The 18,114-nt window shown below is 38.6% G+C and overlaps 1 protein-coding gene and 1 non-coding gene across 2 annotated transcripts in view; one reads left to right on the top strand and one right to left on the bottom strand.

Moving 5' to 3' along the window:
* Nucleotides 1-18,114, bottom strand: part of LOC124720215 — a 364,115-nt gene that overhangs the window by 147,678 nt on the left and 198,323 nt on the right. The window contains exons 16-17 of the mRNA XM_047245536.1: nucleotides 15,369-15,475; nucleotides 9,396-9,715 (exon numbers count right to left, since the gene is read on the bottom strand). Of these exons, the coding sequence (XP_047101492.1) occupies nucleotides 9,396-9,715; nucleotides 15,369-15,475 (427 nt within the window). The remainder of the gene's footprint in view (nucleotides 1-9,395; nucleotides 9,716-15,368; nucleotides 15,476-18,114) is intronic.
* On the top strand, nucleotides 7,937-8,011 carry Trnas-cga. The gene has a single exon. It is a non-coding gene; the product is annotated as a tRNA-Ser (tRNA).

Raw genomic sequence — 18,114 nt, 5'->3', positions numbered from 1 at the left:
AAGGTTAAGAAAGCTGAAGTGCCAGATGACGTTGCAAGAGAAGAGCTGCGCCACATTTTGACTTCACATGCTACAGTGTTTAGTCATCACACAGGAACTATACAAGGCTTACAATATTTATTTAAAGTGAAAGAACACACACCATTTCGCGGGAAAACGTACGCTATTCCTTTGGCTTACAGAGACAAGGTTAAGAATGAACTTCAGTACATGTTAGATCAGGGCATTATTGAGCCTGCAGTCAGTCCTTATACTAGCCCATTACACGTTGTTCTTAAAAAGGATGGATCAATTCGTCTGGTTCTGGATTCCAGACAGATAAATAACATCATCATTCCTGAAACTGACCGCCCACAAAATTTAGATGAACTTCTTCAACATTTCCATGGAATTAAAGTTTTATCCACGATTGATATGCGCGCAAGTTTTTGGCAAATAGAACTCCACCCTGACTGTAGAAAATACACCGCCTTTTTAGCCTTTGGTAACTGTTACCAATTTCGTAAATTACCATTTGGACTCACTGTATCTTCAGCAGCATTCATTCGTAGTTTAAATGAAATTTTACCTGTTTATCTTCGTGACAACATTACTTCATATGTTGACGATATTCTTATTGCTAAACGTTCTTGGAATGAGCATAACAAAATTTTGGATTCATTATTACGTATTTTTGCACGAGTTGGCATGACAGTGAACTTGGAAAAATCTGAATTTGGTCGTTCTCAGGTGAAATTTCTCGGTCACATTATTTCTACAGAAGGTATTCTTCCTGATCCAGAAAAATTAGATGCTATTCGTAATTATGCTGTTCCTACTACAAAACGTGATGTTCGTAGTTTCCTTGGTGTCTGTAATTTTCTTCGACGCTTTGTTAAATTGGACGATTTGGCCACACCTCGTTTATGTGAACTATCTGGAAAGAAATCTAATTGGTGTTGGGATGAGGAAGCTCAGTCAGAATTTGAACAGCTTCGTGATGCTTTAGTTGCTGCTCCACTTCTTTCACATCCGGATTTATCTAAAGAATTTTGTTTGGCAACGGACTCATCATACAAGGGCCTAGGTGCACATTTATTTCAAGAGATAGAAGAAAACGGCGTTGTAGTACAGAAGACTATTGCATTTGGAAGTCGTGTTCTTTCTAAATCCGAAAAGAATTATTCGATTACGGAACTTGAAGCTTTGGCTGTTGTTTGGGCTTTCACAAAATTTCGCACATTTTTGTTTGGCAGACATACTAAGGTTTACACCGATCATCGAGCTCTGGAATTTCTTATGTCAACAAAATTAACTCACGGCAGATTGTCACGATGGGCGTTGTACCTACAGGAATTTGACTTTAGTATTGTTTACATACAGGGTTCTTCTAATATTGTTGCTGATGCTTTATCACGTGCACCTATGGGTTTGAAACAAAGTGCTGAAGAGGACTATAAGGAAAACAATTATTGTTTGATGTATATTCAAGGTGTTGCGTTTGAGAACTTTATTTCGTCTTCGCTCCAGGACATCGCTAAGGAGCAAAATAAGGATCCAATCTGGAAGGACATTAAGGAGAAGTGGAGGAGAAAGGAAAGCGTAGCGATTAGACAGCATTATTTAGTTCGCAATGACATTCTTTTTAAACGAAAATCGGTCGACAACTCTGTTTGGTTAGTTTGTATTCCTGATGAGTGGGTCAATAAATTGATTTGGTATACGCATCTCAGTTATGCACACTTTGGTCCCCGAAAATGCTTTCATAAATTACGAGAAAATTGTTACTTCAGTAATATGGAAAAACGTATTCGATCTGTTCTTGCCAAATGCAAATTATGTCAAATGGCTAAGCCTCCAACGATTTCTCACAGAGCACCGTTGTTTCCCATCATTCCAGCGAAATTAAAGGAGATGGCTGCAGTCGATTTGTTTGGTCCAGTGGTTCGTTCTACTAATGGTTTTGCGTACATTTTCGTAGCAGTGGAGTTGACGTCAAAATATGTGTGTTTTACACCTTTACGCAAAGCAACAGCTCGTTCAGTATCTAACGCTTTTATCAAACATTTTCTTAAAGAAGTTGGTCATGTTGACAAGGTTATATCAGATAATGGATCACAGTTTCGTTCTAAAATTTGGCTTCGTACTCTACAGCGTCGTAAAATTAAACCAATCTTCATTTCACTTTTTCACCCTCAATCTAACGCTTCAGAGAGATGGATGAAGGAAATCAATAAATTGTGTCGTCTTTATTGTCATCAGAATCACAGAACTTGGGATCAGTATCTTCATATTTTTCAAAACATTCTGAATGAACTTCCTAATGACTCAACTTCTTTACCGCCTCTATTGATATTAAAAAATAAAGTACCAACAAATCGCATTTCTGAAATCGTTCCTTTTCCGCCTTCACGGAAACTGCGGCATTCTGAAGTTGTCAACCTGGCTCTGCAAAATATTGCATCTGCGGCTGCTAGAAGAAAGAAATCGGCGAAGCGTCCTGGTCGTTTAAAAAATTTGTCGGTTGGTCAAAAGGTATTAATTAAATCTCATCGTTTGTCGCACAAAGGAAAAGGCTTGTGTCGCAAATTTTTTCTGCTTTATAACGGTCCATATAGAATTCGCAAAATTATTCATGATAACACTGTCGAAGTAGAAACTCTTAAATCACGACGCTCTAAAGGAATACATCATATATCTAACGTAAAAATTTTTGTGGAATGACATACTTGTGAGAAACTAACAGCTACATGTAAACACGCAGAGAATACACAAGGATACCGCGCTGTGTTTTGGCGGCGGCACATACTCAAAGCAACAGTCAAGTCTGCGCGCCGCACAAGGCAGTCGTTGACCGCAAACAATAGCTTCCTACGTCACGCGCCCACAGCTGATCGAGCGCTCAGTGCGAATGCACTGACAGCCGTAAACAAACACACAGTCTAATTTCACCGATTAAATTCAGTATAAAGGTATATTGACTTGATGAATTCTGTTATTAATATTCAGTATTTTTCAGGATACGGTTGTATAAAGTATTTAAGACCTTCAGGTAAATTCTGTGCGTGTCCGACGTTAAGAGGACTTGCTATCGAGAAATTTTCAGGAAGAATGTAATTTCGAAGAAGAAACTAATTAACTAAAAAAGGGTAACTATTAATTGAGTTCATTTTCAGGTAACATATTTCCACTTAGGTACGTACTTAGACGTAATTTGCTGCTCGCGATTACGTGATTCATACTTTGTGCTAATTTCATGTTCTATGAATTTACTTGTGAAGCGACATGCTTGCGTACGTTAACTGATTTTGACAATGATTATTAATGAACTGGGTTGTAACTTGTGTATATTATGCATCGCTTAGCTGCACTGCTTTTTCACTTATGTCATATTTTTTTTTAATTATGTGCCTGCTGTGCTTATTTATTTAAATTATAATTGTCATCTGATTTATTGTGTTGATGTGATTATGTATGTAAGTTATACTATGTGATTTATCTGCTTGCGCCTTCATGTTTACTTATTAAGATTACATATGAACATTTATTTGCGTATGCTGATATGATGCTAATGACCTGTTTATTACGTAAGATATATGTTTGCTGCTTTTTGCATGTATTGCATATTTACACATTTCTGTTTTGTTGCCATAACTGCTCTTTAATTTGGTGTATAGAAATGCTGATATACTGTGTATAAACATAGAGTTTAGGTCACACTATTGGATTATTTATAGATTGTTCGCTTGGCAGAGCCTCGTTGTAAGAATTGTGCTGCATACACTTGTTGACATTCTGTTCTCTACTGGTATATTTACTCGCTATTGCAAGTTTTGCTTACGCTCAGTGCCTTATATTTTTAAGATAAGAAAATTAACTGCTATAATTCGACGAACGACATTAGTACAAGAAAGTCATAGAAGTCACATGAGCTGAGGTTTTATGGAAGCTGTATAAATTTATGCTAATAGGAAGGAAGCTAACGACATGACAGACCAAAACTAGGTTTAGACCATTGACAGTATTACACTGCATTGAAGTGACACTTGACACAAAAAATACTCCACATGTTTGCTTCTGCTATGATTCTTGAAGTGGTGTACACACTGTGAAACATTATGATTATTCACACTCCGTAATCTTACTTAATTACTGAGAGTTATTCGAACTAAGTCTGTTAGAGGTCAGGTATGCATTTCTTTTATTTAATGATGGACAAGGAACCAAAATGTATCTTATAATTTATAATGAGCAGAAAATTTGGGTCAGATGGATTACACAGAGGTTGTGTGTTGACAATGTGTCATCGGATTGTATGGGATGATGAGGTTTGCATTAGGATTTTATCTGTACTTGTTCGAGGAGACTGACTAGAGGAAAAAGTTGTGTCGGAAGTGAGATGATATTGGCAATAAGGTTTATATTTATCGGCGTATTATTGAGGTATAGAGATTATATGAAGTAGATGATTATTGGAGTTTTTGTGGACAAGAGGTAAGGTAAATGATATTGATGATAAGACGTATTGAAGAGATATTATTGAGGTATTATTGAGATTGTGTGAAGCTGATGATTATTGGAGTTTTGGTGTATAAGAGGTAAAGTAAGTGAGGAGCATATTTTTTTTGTTGGTCTTATGGAACAAGGAGGATGAAGAGAGCAGACTAGAACACTAAAATAGAAGGAAGATAGTCTATACACACACTTTGTTAAATAACTAAGCAGTATATACTTTTTTTCGGAGAGAGGAAGTAATTGCATATCTTGGCTCACTGACAGTTGTTCAACAACAGTACATTTTGATCTGGCTTGGCAAACATTGGTCTTGACATGATGACTATGACGTTGACTAACTATTATTGACTGTTATACATTGCTGCCACTACTACTTGATACACATGATGAACATCAGATTTAGACAGAATTTCATTTACACAATTAACACTATTCAATTACACAGTAGTATTTAATGTGAATGAAAGATGAGTGAGTGTGTTCTGTGTGTCTTCCTTTACTAATCCTACCCACCTATCTCCTAAATATTATTTTATTTGTTGATAGTGGCTTGCACTGACACCCATAAATATTATAGGTTTACTGGTATTTGTGTATTGTAATAGTTAATAGGACAATTATCTGATATCATTTGTGTGTTTGTTATGATTTGTATCTTACTGTAAAAGCATTTGTATGTGTATTCAAACTATTGTTCATGCCTGAACTGTCTGATTAGTGAAGATAAATATTCTGAACTGTTACCTGCACTTTTCAACATGATGTGTGACATTTGGTCGTGTTTAATTTCTGCTGATGAACTGTGTGATCAGTGATTGTAAAAAAAAAATTTATGGACTGTTACTTGTACCTTTTCTTCATGATTGGTGCCACTAGGACATGTTTAATTTCTGCTCATAAACTCTGATAAACAGTGTGATCAGTGCTAGTGAATTTTTTGGAACTGCTTCTGCTGAGAGATGTGACTTTTTGCTGTCTGCACCTGCTCAATATTGCTGGGTGCCATTGATGGACTGCTTCTACTGAAAAGATGTCCCCTGTTGCTGTGTGCACCTGATCAACATTGCTGGGTGCAACTGATGGACTGCTTCTACTGAATGGTGTCACTTGTTGGTGTCTGCACCTGCTCTCAACATTGCTGGGGGCAACTGATGAACTGTTTTTACTGAAATGAGGAGAGCCAGTAGGGATAGATTAGAAAGGAAAGGGAGCCCACTAAAACCCCCAAGGGAGGGAGCCACCTGTAGTGAGGACAATGGTGAAAGGGGACATGTCAGAGACAGTAGCGTATCCTGACCCTCCTACTGGACTCGATTAGGTTGCTTGTTAGCTTGTACGTTGAAGGGGAAATAAGGGTTGTGAAGGAATGCATAAATTTTTATGTTAAAACCGTTTGCTTCCAGAGGTTCTGCCGAGTTGCTGTATATTACATTTTATGTACAATATTTTGATGACCAACACAGGGTGCTGCGAGTTTTGCTGTTACGCGTAATTGCTGCACAAACTCCAACCACAATGTGAACTATCACTGGTCTCGCGTTATTATCTGAATTACTAACCGATTATCCCTGAACCCGGAAACTAGTACCAATTGCAGGTTGCCTGTCTATTAGCTTCGACAGGCAAGAGAAATTGTATTTTCAATATTTTGTGTAATTTTTGACCAATTTTGAAATACTGTCATAATCTACTCATTAAGAAGTATAATCTTAAGTCAAAACTATCATCGTAAGACATGTATAACAATTACAAACTGTGTTTTTGTCACAAGGATGTGTAACTGGTGGTGTGCAAATACCGAGACTTTATTCATCCTCTATTTGAGATTGAGAACACTTGGGGACTTCCAATAAATTTTGCAATAATTTCAAACCTTTCGAAAACTTCTTTTCACCGACACCTCCAACAAATAAATAAAAGGAAAGAAGTTTACCACTCACTGCGTTTTTGCTGTTCATTTTTGCATCTGGCACAACTTAATTTATTACTTCTTTACTACTAACTCTAATCACAACACTGTATGTGAGCAGCATCCGTATGTACCACTTAATGTACCTGCAAAGTTACATCATCGTACAACAAACAGTTCAGGAATTGTTAAGAAACATGAAAAATGAGCCTTTGTCTAAAATTGGTCACAAATTCCCCAGTCTATATCCATACAGTGTTTCATAATGAGAGCACTTAGTGACTTCCGACAAACTTGCACATTATTTCAAACCTTTTCTTCACTTATGTGCTTAAAGTCAAATATTTAACACATCGACTCATTTGTGAAGCAATCAGGCGTTTAAAGCTCTTTTATACACAGGAGTGTGATTCTTCGACGAAATGATTTATAGCCGATAGTAAATTTGACTTGCAAAGTCCACTATGACTTTTAGTGTTTGAAAGGTGGCTACACTGTGCCACTGCGCCAGAGATTGCGCCAAAGAGTACTATTAAGCCGCCTCCACAGTGATTGTCGGGAGTTCGTAGCAGTCAGTGCTTGTTGAGAACTCGTTGAGGGCAGTATGTGTTAAGAGTTCGTACCGAGATGTGCTAGTGGGCACTGCTTGTCGTGAAGTCGGAGTGAGATGTGGTAGTAAAGAGTGTTGTTCCAGGTTTTATGCAGTTATTTGATGGGAGAGATAGCAGATGTTATTGTAATGAGTGCATTTCGTCAATATATATGAAGATAAAAATTACAATGTTCTTTTATTAATTGTGTGTCTGAAATAATGCGTCACTACAGGTTCAGTCAACAAAGCCTCTGGCTTGTGTTCTTGTATTAGAGTGAATTCTGGTTTTCTTGCGTAATTATAGTTTTTCTAATTTTCTTTGTCACGTCAGTATAATTGGTATTTAAAAATTCTTGTCTTGTTGGAGAAGAACCGTGCCAGATGTGGACGTTGAGTCACACTCCCACATACAGAACAGTTACTTTTGTGCTTATTGGTTTTGTAGGTTTTATAGTTGCTGGGGGACTTAATTAATTAACTGTGTTTACGAAAATTTTCTTTCATTGTTTGTTGCAGTCAGATAGCGTAACAATTCTAGTCAGGGCCAACCGATTACGAGACACTGCGTAATCGGACGGACATACAAAAACTAAAAATATTTTCAATCAATCATATATTTAATTAAGCCCCCATGCATGTTCTTTTGTTTTTCAAAGCCTACTCTGATATTCCGTTTGATAGACTCTGTTACGCCCCATATTCAGTTATGTAAAGAAGCAATAAGTAAATAAATAAATACGTATGCCGGCCCATAAACTTGGTGTCTATGCAACTTTACTCGCCTATTATATTTCGTTACTATCTTTAATGCAGCTGTCAATTTTATTGATGGTACTGTATTTTGTGCAATTGCAAGGTTCGCAGGAGAGCTTCTGTAAAGTTTGGAAGGTAGGAGACGAGGTAGTGGTGGATGTAAAGCTGTGAGGACGGGGCGCGAGTCGTGCTTGGGTAGCTCAGTTGGTAGAGCACTTGCCCGCGAAAGGCAAAGGTCCCGAGTTCGATTCTCGGTCCGGCACACAGTTTTAATCTGCCCGGAAGTTTCATATCAGCACACACTCCGCTGCAGAGTGAAAATATCATTCTGGAAAGGCAATGTAAGCAAATTGTATGCCAAATTTGCAAAAAATAAAAAACACTTTTTTCATTCTATAAATATACAATGCAGAAAAATTATGCATACCAGAGTAAGGCTGGTCACTGAAGATACTCTACAAATAACGTATAAATGCATCTGGAGAAAAACATTCAGATTGCAGCTAACTTAAAATGGAAGAAACACTAATAATTGATTTTCTCAACCACAAGCTGACAAACTCGGCATCGCCCGGGTATTCATTTTGCCAATTTTATATTAGAAATGGAAACAAAAATTGAACTGTGTTTGTAGCACAATATTGAAAAAACAAAAAAAAAGTTCCATGCACTTGTAAAAATACCTTTGAAATTATGGAACAGTTGTACAAAGAAATATGAATAAAGTACAAATGTGCAAGAACAGCTGTTTTGCCTATCTACAATGTGAGTTTGTGAACGCCTCTAAGGCAATGCCTCTTCATAGCTCTAAAGACAGCTATTGTTGTTGCCTACAGATATTTGCACTTTGCAGTTCATAGCTGTCAGAAACATTGTCTGGTGTCAGAGATTTCCGTAAGTCAACTGTAATAGTGTCTCAGTAGTAAGGAATAGACGTATTAAAGCTTCACGCATTATGCGGCACTTTTTCATGCATCTCAATGTTTGTGACATCACCTCTCTCTAAATGCGTGTCTTACGATGGTTTATTTGTGTAGGTACATTTAGTGGCATCTGGGGCTATTGTCTGCAAAATACATTGCATTAGAGCAAAGAAGTAACGAATTTAAATGTTGTGCACGGATTGGCAGTTTTGCATGCACCACAGTATTTACGAAGATGTAGCTCTCGATCCATCTGCCATGCGACGGTGTGATTCTGTAGGTACATTCGGCGGCATATGTCGACACTGCAAAATGTGTCATGAATGGAGTTAGTGACAAAGAAGTAATAAATTTAATCATTACACATAATGCGGCAGTTTTTCACGCATCCCACTGTTCGTGATGTCGTATCTCCTGAACTGTGATAGGTAAGTGGTTCTTACCCCGACAGCAACTGTTGCCTGGCAGTAAGAGATGTATGCAACCTGTTTGGTCAAAATTGGTCCAGTGGTTTAGGAAGAGATGTGGAAAAAAAACACACACACACACACACACACACACACACACACACACACACACACACACACACACACACTTTTCATAATATGTACGGACTCCACAGCAACACTACCGAAGTGCTGTGAAGTGCAGGTACTTGCAGAAGGTAGGGGACACACGGCAGAAGAGCCGCGCTGCCAGACGACACACAGAGAGGGGAGCCTACCTCCTACGGCGGTGGACGTCGGGTGCTCCGGCGTCCTGCAGTAGCAGGCTGCGGCTGCGCCGGCCAGCAGGCGTCGTGCTCCTCACGAGGGGCGACCCGGACCGAGCTGCTTCCCACGGGGCAGACGCCGGAGGCTGCTGCCCTCTCGCCACGTTCACAGGTCGCCGCCGCTCTTCTTTCGCAGCAGGCTGCGGCGGCGGCGGTGGTGACGGCAACGGTACTGATGGCGGAGTCTGGATGCCGACCCGCAGACCGTACGAGCACGACGCGTTGGTCACGATGCGGCGGTTCAGGTGCTTGTAGCGATTCAGGTGAGCTTGCTGCACATTTCACAATACGTGTACCTCAGTTTAATAAACAGTATGTATAAAGGGTATTTCACAGACATAACAACAGCTCGGATTGAGGACGGAGGAGAACACAGACGTGTCTCAAACACAGATGCGGTCGGCCAGACACGGGTTCGAGACGGCACCCTCCAGCGTACGAGTCGAGTGTCTCGCCACTGCCGCAAATCCCTCGGCAGTTAATTGACAAAACCTGTATAATATAACATTAAAGTGCACTCTCGTTATTTTAAATCACTTCTCTTTATTCAATTTACTTGGACACTCAGCTGTGTTCTTTGAAAATTTTTATACCACATCGATCAATTTTTGGACCTCAAATACCTTCATCACGCATCTGCAATAAGACTGTATTACTCGGCAAGGTCGTGGGAGCCAACTCGGTCACGTAAAAAATGTACAGTCGCATTCCGATACAAAGCAGTGCACGTCATTACCTTACAGTGCGAGCACGGAAAGTGATAGCGTGAAATACCTTCACGGGATGCTGCGACAACTCGCTTTTATGTTTTTATTTTTACTGACAGTGAGAATGATAAAGGTGTGATAGTGGAAACAAAGACGTCAACAGAAGGTGCTACCAAACGTTGACAAGCAACAGTTAAGTCAGTTATGTGCAAATTACAATACAGGTAACACTGTGCCAAATGAATCACGATTCCAAAGTAACAACGACAGCAGACTAGGTCAGCACTATTCGCACACCGCGAGCTTTTCTTTACACGACACATCTCCTGCGACAATAATGAACTGTCCGTGTCACGAGGCCACAATCGTGCTACAGTAACTCGAAGAGCACAACAGCGAACCTACAATGACATTTTGGTCACCCGATCCGGTAACACACCGGGAACAGTACAGGTTGCCAGCTCTGCACCGACGAACCACTGGCCTGTGATCTACGGGAATTGTGTGACCTGTCTGTAGATGTCCAATGTCAGATGTCTACAGAAACCTACCGAGGACCTGTCGAATCTGTGCCACACGCGATCACTTTTGTACTGACATTGAAAGGTGGACCAGAATGATGTTCATCAGATGGTCGTTATGTTCTGGCTCGTCAGTGTAAACGGGAAAGTGATATCAAAAGCTGCCACGCTTGGCTATAAGTAAAGCACACATTATACATTATAACACTGCTTTCGCGTTCCCGGAATTAAAGTTTTCCCACTGTTTACGACATATTTTTATTGGTGCCGTGGAATTTCTGATGTCCGTAATATTAATTTGCATGCATTTTTGCATTAACGTATTCGTGACTTTCCTGCAATTTACACTTTATGAAAGAAAAAAAGAAAAATTTAATGTAATAGACGTAAAATGGTGCTGGTGTACCACTGATCTTCAAATAGTGTTTACAAACATTACTCTGCTGTCAGCTTCCGTGACACAAGAGCACTCAACTCGGCACATCTGAACCGGTAAAAGTCTGAATAATTGACGCTTTGTCTTCTGCCACTCCTGAGATCAACTTGGCACGGTGGCTGACAGAAGTAACTAGGTTTGTTCGAATAAAGATATCGTGACCAATCACAACCATTTTCAAACGGGCTATACTGCACATGCACAGCTTCATGACGATCGTGACACCTTTGTATTGCTCGAACACATATTTTGCTGAATATTCCTGACAGATTAAAACTGTGTGCCAGACCAGGACTCGAACTCGGAATCTTCATCTTTCACGAGCAGCTGCTCTCTGACTGAGCTACCCGAGCACAACTCAGAACCTGCCCTGACAGGGATCCTGTTAAGTTCAGAAGGTGCAAGACGAGTTACTGGCGGAAGTGATGCTGTGAGGACAGGTCACGAGTCGTGCTTCAGTGGCTCGGTCGGTAGAGCAGCTGCCCGTGAAAGATGAAGATCCCGCGTTTGAGTCCCGGTCTGGCACACAGTTTTAATACGTCAGGAAGTTTCATATCAGTATACACGCTGATGCAGAGTGAAAATTTCATTTGGGACAAATTCTGTTGTGCGGCTACTTATAGCACTAGCATCTTTCACCTCTTTGTGTTGCTCAAATGTTTCTGGTTTAAGTAATGAAACACCGCACCGGCCTCATATTTTTTCCACGCTTAGCGTGTGTTTCAAGAATCTATTCTCTTTCTTAATTGCAAATACTTAGGTAAGTATTTTTTGTATTCCAGAAAGGCAAAGGCAAAGGTCCCGAGTTAGAGTCTCGGTCGGGCACACAGTTTTAATCTGCCAGGAAGTTTCGTATTTTTTGTATTGCTTCACTGATACTGTGTGTGTGTGTGTGTGTGTGTGTGTGTGTGTGTGTGTGTGTGTGTGTGTGGAGGAGGAGGAGGAGATTATTGTTTAACGTCCCGTCGACAATGAGGTCATTAGAGACGGAGTGCAAGCTCGGGTGAGGGATGGATGGGGAAGGAAATCGGCCGTGCCCTTTCAAAGGAACCATCCCAGCATTTGTCTGAAGCGATTTAGGGAAATCACGGAAAACCTAAATCAGGATGGCCGGAGACGGGATTGAACCGTCGTCCTCCCGAATGCTGTGTGTGTGGTTTTCTGCATAATACAGAGGTACAATATACCTTATAACCCCAAAAATACAACTACAGTGCAAGGCAGTTAGGAAAACACCATACAAAATACTTACATAAATATTTGGATTCGACAATCAGAATAAAATGTCACAAAGAATTGTGCTAGCAAGGAGAGGTCCCCAGTGGTGGAGACAACTTTTTGAAACCCTATATACCGTAGTGTAGGTTAAGATCCCAGGTATCACATTCTGCAGCCATTCATCCTGGTGTGAGTGACGGACGAAAATTAATTTTGGAATTTTTCATGATGCTCAATAACATTAGAAAAGTCGTGTTACATACACTGCTTGCATGGTACAGTGGACAGAATAATTGGCTTCGCATGCATTTGGTCATGGGTTCATATCTCATGAAGTGTAGTAATTTTTTTTTCTTTTAAAATCTTTTCTGAAATGACTTATCATTTTTATTCAATTAATTGATTTAAATGTAATTTTTTATTTCCATTCCTTTGTCACATCATTTTAATCACCATATGAACTTTTTCATTTGTTCCATTTTGCTCTTTAGAAAATTTCCTCTATACAACAATTTCTCTATTTAACAATTTCCTACGTGTATTTGTAACCTCGCATTTTTGGATCCCTAACCAATTATTTCCCTCTTAACAGCATTTAAGCCACTGGTGTAGATGACTTCTTTCCCATTCTGTGGATTTTAACAGGCTCCGAAAGGTCGTGCTCAGTGTGGGTCACACGTCAGTGTCAGACCCCGAATACCTTGACATGTGACACAAATCGTGATTCTCATTTGTCTCGTTGGGGCCCTTCTTTGTTTTTCGTGTGAGCAAATGGTGAACATCTGTACAATGTGTTTAACACTGTGCCCCTATTACACAATACACCTGAGGTGAGCCCCAAGTGTATATGTTCGAAAACACAGACTGGTTTCATGTCGACCAATTACACATTTCTACCTCCCTGTGCAAATACACAAACAATACTGAAACATGGGTGACTAGCAAAATATTTTTAAATTTTCTTAGAGAACTTGATGCCAAAATGGGAGTGCTGCAAGAAGAGTATTGTTGTTTGTGGATAGATGGGTGGCACGTCCCTGAAATACTTCATTTCCGAGAAATGTAAAAGCTGTTTCCCTGCCACCCAGTTGCACCAACCAGCTGCAATCTATGGACTTTGGGATAATACGTGTCCTGAAGGTTAAATACAATACAGTTCTGGTGATGAAGGCCTTGAATGCTATAGATGCAAGAAAGCCAATATAACTCACAGCTAAAGCTTGATGTTTTACAATCTATGAATTTGATAATGTATTCATGGAGAAAAGTGAGTGCTGAAATTATCAGAAACTGTGTCAAGAAAGCAGGATTCTATGAGATCAAGATGGTTGCCCCAGTGGAAGAAGTTGGATGTGAATTGTAGAGTACGCAATAATTCTGTCACTTATGAGGAGTTTGAGACCATAGATGATCATGTGGCAATTACAGGAGTGCTGAGTGTTGAGAAATTGACTGCCGAGAGAAGAACTGAAAATGGAAACGAAAATAAAAGTTACAGTGAGGTGGAAGATGAGCCTGTGCCCTCATATACAAAGGCAGCTGAAGGATTTGAAACATTCAGGTCCATGACGACGCATAAACTGGTTTATGATGACGCATAAACTTGAGGACACAACAATAGCACAACTTTCTCATTTGGAGCAAGAAATGGTTCTGATACAATCCAGAAGAAATAGGAAGCAAACATGTTTGGTTGACTACTTCAAGAAATCCTAGGTATAAGATGTTCAAGTTGTGCCAATTCACGGATTTTTGCAAAAATTTGACCGAAGTTGTATTTCACAAATTCATTATTAAAGTAATTGTTTACAGCTAAGTCTTTTTTAACTTTTACCATTTACTGTGTTTTTCTGTAGTGTATCCTCAGTAAAATTTGACTCCAATTTTATAATTATCAATTGAAAGGCTTCCTCTTTATGTTTCCCTCCGTACAGTGTTCAGAATTTGTGGTCCCTTAAAAAATATAATATAGAGGTTTCACTGTATACCCGGTTTCAAAAAGTTGATCCCACCGGTGCGGACCTCTCCCTGCAAGTATGAAAAAATGTGTAACTTGTGCACTGTTTCATTATTTAAATAATGGCACAGTTGCAGCTTTCCAAAAACATGAGTTATGAGTGAAATTTAGTCAAACACATCGAATTCCCAGCCAGTTACCAGTTCCAGTTATGTCACTGCCCGAACATAGTACAAAATTTTGATAACTTTCATTAGATAATAAACAACTCCCGGGTAAATGTTTTGATGCCTATAATGTGTATGTGTCATACATAAACTGCAAAAATGCAAAATGGGTACTGTATGTGTATCTTATAGCATTTAAAAGGTTATTTTACATTTTCCTCATTTTATACCAATTTTTTAAAAGTCCCTTGAAAAGTATAAGAATGTTTCCACTGTATAACATATCCACAAAAACCAAATAGCACAGAGTAGTGTAACCAAAATACTTTACTAAGGACATAAATCATAAAAAAAGAGCAAATTGTTAGGAGAGATAATGGAAAACATTATTTTCTTACTACATTTCACAAACACAATTCTGCTCAAGGTGGCTTCTTAACTGCCTAGATATGTATGTAACACAACAGAGATAATTGTCACAATTATCAGTTAGAACAGATTAGCACTAAAAGTAGTTTGTTGTAAGTACACATTGCAGCAGGAAGCTCCAGCATCTACTTCTGCCTGTTAATAAGTAACTTGCCTTATTCCACATGCCTCACAGCTCTTCTTCAAGATGGGATTTACAGAATACAATGTGCAAATGAATAAAAATAACGAATGAAAATTTTGAACAAAACCTTCACAGCACTGTGCTTCAACACATCAAAATATGTATGTAATGTCAGATATATAATCCCGATTAGTTTACTCATAGAAAGACGTAATATGTCGCATCCGATATCCGAGATCCAATGCAGTGAGAACAACTTTCTGCTTTGAGACAAACAGGACAGTACCGAAAACAAAATTTTGAAAAGTTGAGAGAGAGGTCTTGTGGGTACACTGCACCTCTCCAAACCTGTAGCACAGAACTCACCATCAAAATGTTGGTACGGGTCCTCGTCCTGATGTCATCAAATTGTATCATCCTCCGAGTGGATCTCTTCGCGGGGAGGTTGGCGAGCATGCGACGAATCGTATCGCCTGAAAGAAATAGCCGACATTTAATTTTTAAAGTAATTAGCCCACAGATATAAAACTGTCTATATCACTAACCATAACCAGTTGCAAGTTTTCCATCCAGCTTCCACAGACAGCAAAAATTTGATTTTTCAATATTTTGTGTAATTATCAACAAATGTAAAAATTTAAAGTGGTATCATAATCTAATAATTAAGAGGTATATTTGTATGTTAAAAGTTCAATGTATTAAGACAAACATTACAGCTACAAACTGTGTGTGTCTCTTGAGGCAGCATCACTGATGGCATGCAAATACCCAGACTATTCTTCCAGTATTTGAGAGTGAGAGAGCTCTTATCAGCAACTTCCAACAAACCATTGTAACGGAACCTATTAAAGGCTTTATTAGAACAAAGTATGCGATACCCTCCTAATTCAACCAGTTTAACTGGCAATTATGATAATAGAAAAGTAATTGTGTATGTTAGCAATGATTGCATAACATGTCTACACAAACAGTCAACCCATTAAAATATAATTAATAACTGACCCACACAAAAGTTAACATCACTTGAACACTGATACAGCATATGTCATTATGTAAAAACACTATATTCAACTGAAATAATTAATATGAAATACGAATAATATTGGTCAACTTACGTATTTTGGACCTCCTTAAATAAAAATTACCCAGTGAAACCTATTTATTCACTAGGACTGTTTTCACTCACTATTCACGTAAACACATCTATCTTAAACGAGAACCACTGTAATTTTTAATAATTCACATTATTCACTTATGTAGGCAAATGAGAGAAGTCAATAGATGTACCTTTGAAAAACAGCCTTTTTACAACAAAGAATTGTTCTGACATTTTAATGACCTGTTAAATTATGTCACTCGGTGTAAATTAATAACTTTTTTGAACAAATTACGGTAACAGATGGATGCCTGACTTATAAACCACATCTCTTCTTAGTAGTACTTTGACAAGGTTACAAACACAAGTAGCAAGAAGCCTGGTTACCTCAGTCTCGATAGAACTTTTGTAAAGAGTGTATGTTATTGTCTTATGTGGAAAAACAATGCAAAGATGTTGTAAAAGAAGTGTTACTCTGTACTGTGACAATGTCTTTGGGTGGTCAGCGAAGTTAAGATGGCTACCATGCCAATAAATAGTTGAAGTTCGCTTATGCTGTCATTCATTTTTTATCAACAAGCACATCAACAACACGGGACCTCATCTTTTTACCCCAAGACGAATACATATAGAGCCAACGTTAACATCAAGAAACAGCAGTGAACCAGCCAGTAGCAGCAGCATCAACTACTACAATACAATTTAATGGCGCCAACCCAATTCTCTACATCAAGTGCTAACAAGCTTCGTATATTGGAGCGACATAGTGTGGATATAGGTGTATCAATGATTGGGCGACCATTATACTATATACAAAATGTCAAACCCTTTCAAAAATTTTTCCTGCTGACACTTCCACACAAAATTATAAAAAAAAAATTTTATTGCTTACTACATTTTTGCTATTTGTGGAGTAAAATGACACGACATTTTGATTTATCACTTCTTCATCAATAACTCTTGGCAGACAGTATCTGCATACATCATTGAATGTACCTGCAAAATTCACACCGTTCAGGAGACGAGGTGTCGTCAACATTCAGATATCTCAAAACCTTCTTTTATTTAAAATGGAGTGCAAATTACGACAACTCTATTCGTCCGGTGTTACATAATGAGAACACTAAGGGACCCCCAAGAAACTTTAGTTTCAGATCTTTTTAAACATTTTCCCCACTTACAAGCTGAATGTCAAATATTCGACACATTAACTCATTTCCAAATTAATCAGACATTTGAAGCTACTTTATACATGGGAGTTAGATTCTTTAATGAATTGAGGTTTCCCGGTTTTCACTAAATAAGTGAAAGACACCTGGGATGGTTTCATTTCAAATTGTCCTAAAATGCAAACCTCATTTAGTGGTCTCTCTGTTTTTGTTCAGTCTATGGCCCACACTTATTTCCTTCATTCTCACTTGTTTCACTTCTTCGCCCCTTCTGTCATCAATACTCATATTGAGACGTCAAAATAGTAAACGGAACACCTAACTTCTATTCATCCTAAAGCTGTCTTCACACGTGGACTGAAAGTTTACTCAGGCATTATAATGTTCCATTGTGAAAATATCACTGCAATTAACTAATGCACTGAGTTACAAAATGATGATAGCTGCTGTAATGTGACTAATTTCTAATTTTTTGATGCAATAATAATTTGAATGTTTTCGTAATGTTCTTGTGTAGCAAGACTTCTTTGTTCTATAATGTTACATGTGAAAAACCTAATGTCATACATAGTGGACTGTGGCTAGGAAACTACAACTGTTTATGACAATAAAAAATAAAATAAATATTTGTGTCAGTCACTGCCGCAGGTAATTGTTTTCAGTAACTGCCACAGATAATTATTTCAACCTATCTTTCATTTACACATGGAAAACTTATGAGATAATGTCACTTTGCAAAAGCTAGCGTGTAAACAAATGAGAGTAAGTTAACAGGCTAAGTCGTGCAGTCAACACACCGTCTCCTACCAATAGGAAAAACTTGACAGTAGTAGGAATAGCAACACAG

Source organism: Schistocerca piceifrons, chromosome 11 (genome assembly GCF_021461385.2).
Source record: "Schistocerca piceifrons isolate TAMUIC-IGC-003096 chromosome 11, iqSchPice1.1, whole genome shotgun sequence".
NCBI classification, from domain to species: Eukaryota; Metazoa; Arthropoda; class Insecta; order Orthoptera; family Acrididae; genus Schistocerca; species Schistocerca piceifrons.
Note: the sequence above shows the minus strand (reverse complement) of the source record. Positions and strands in the feature narration are given on the sequence as shown.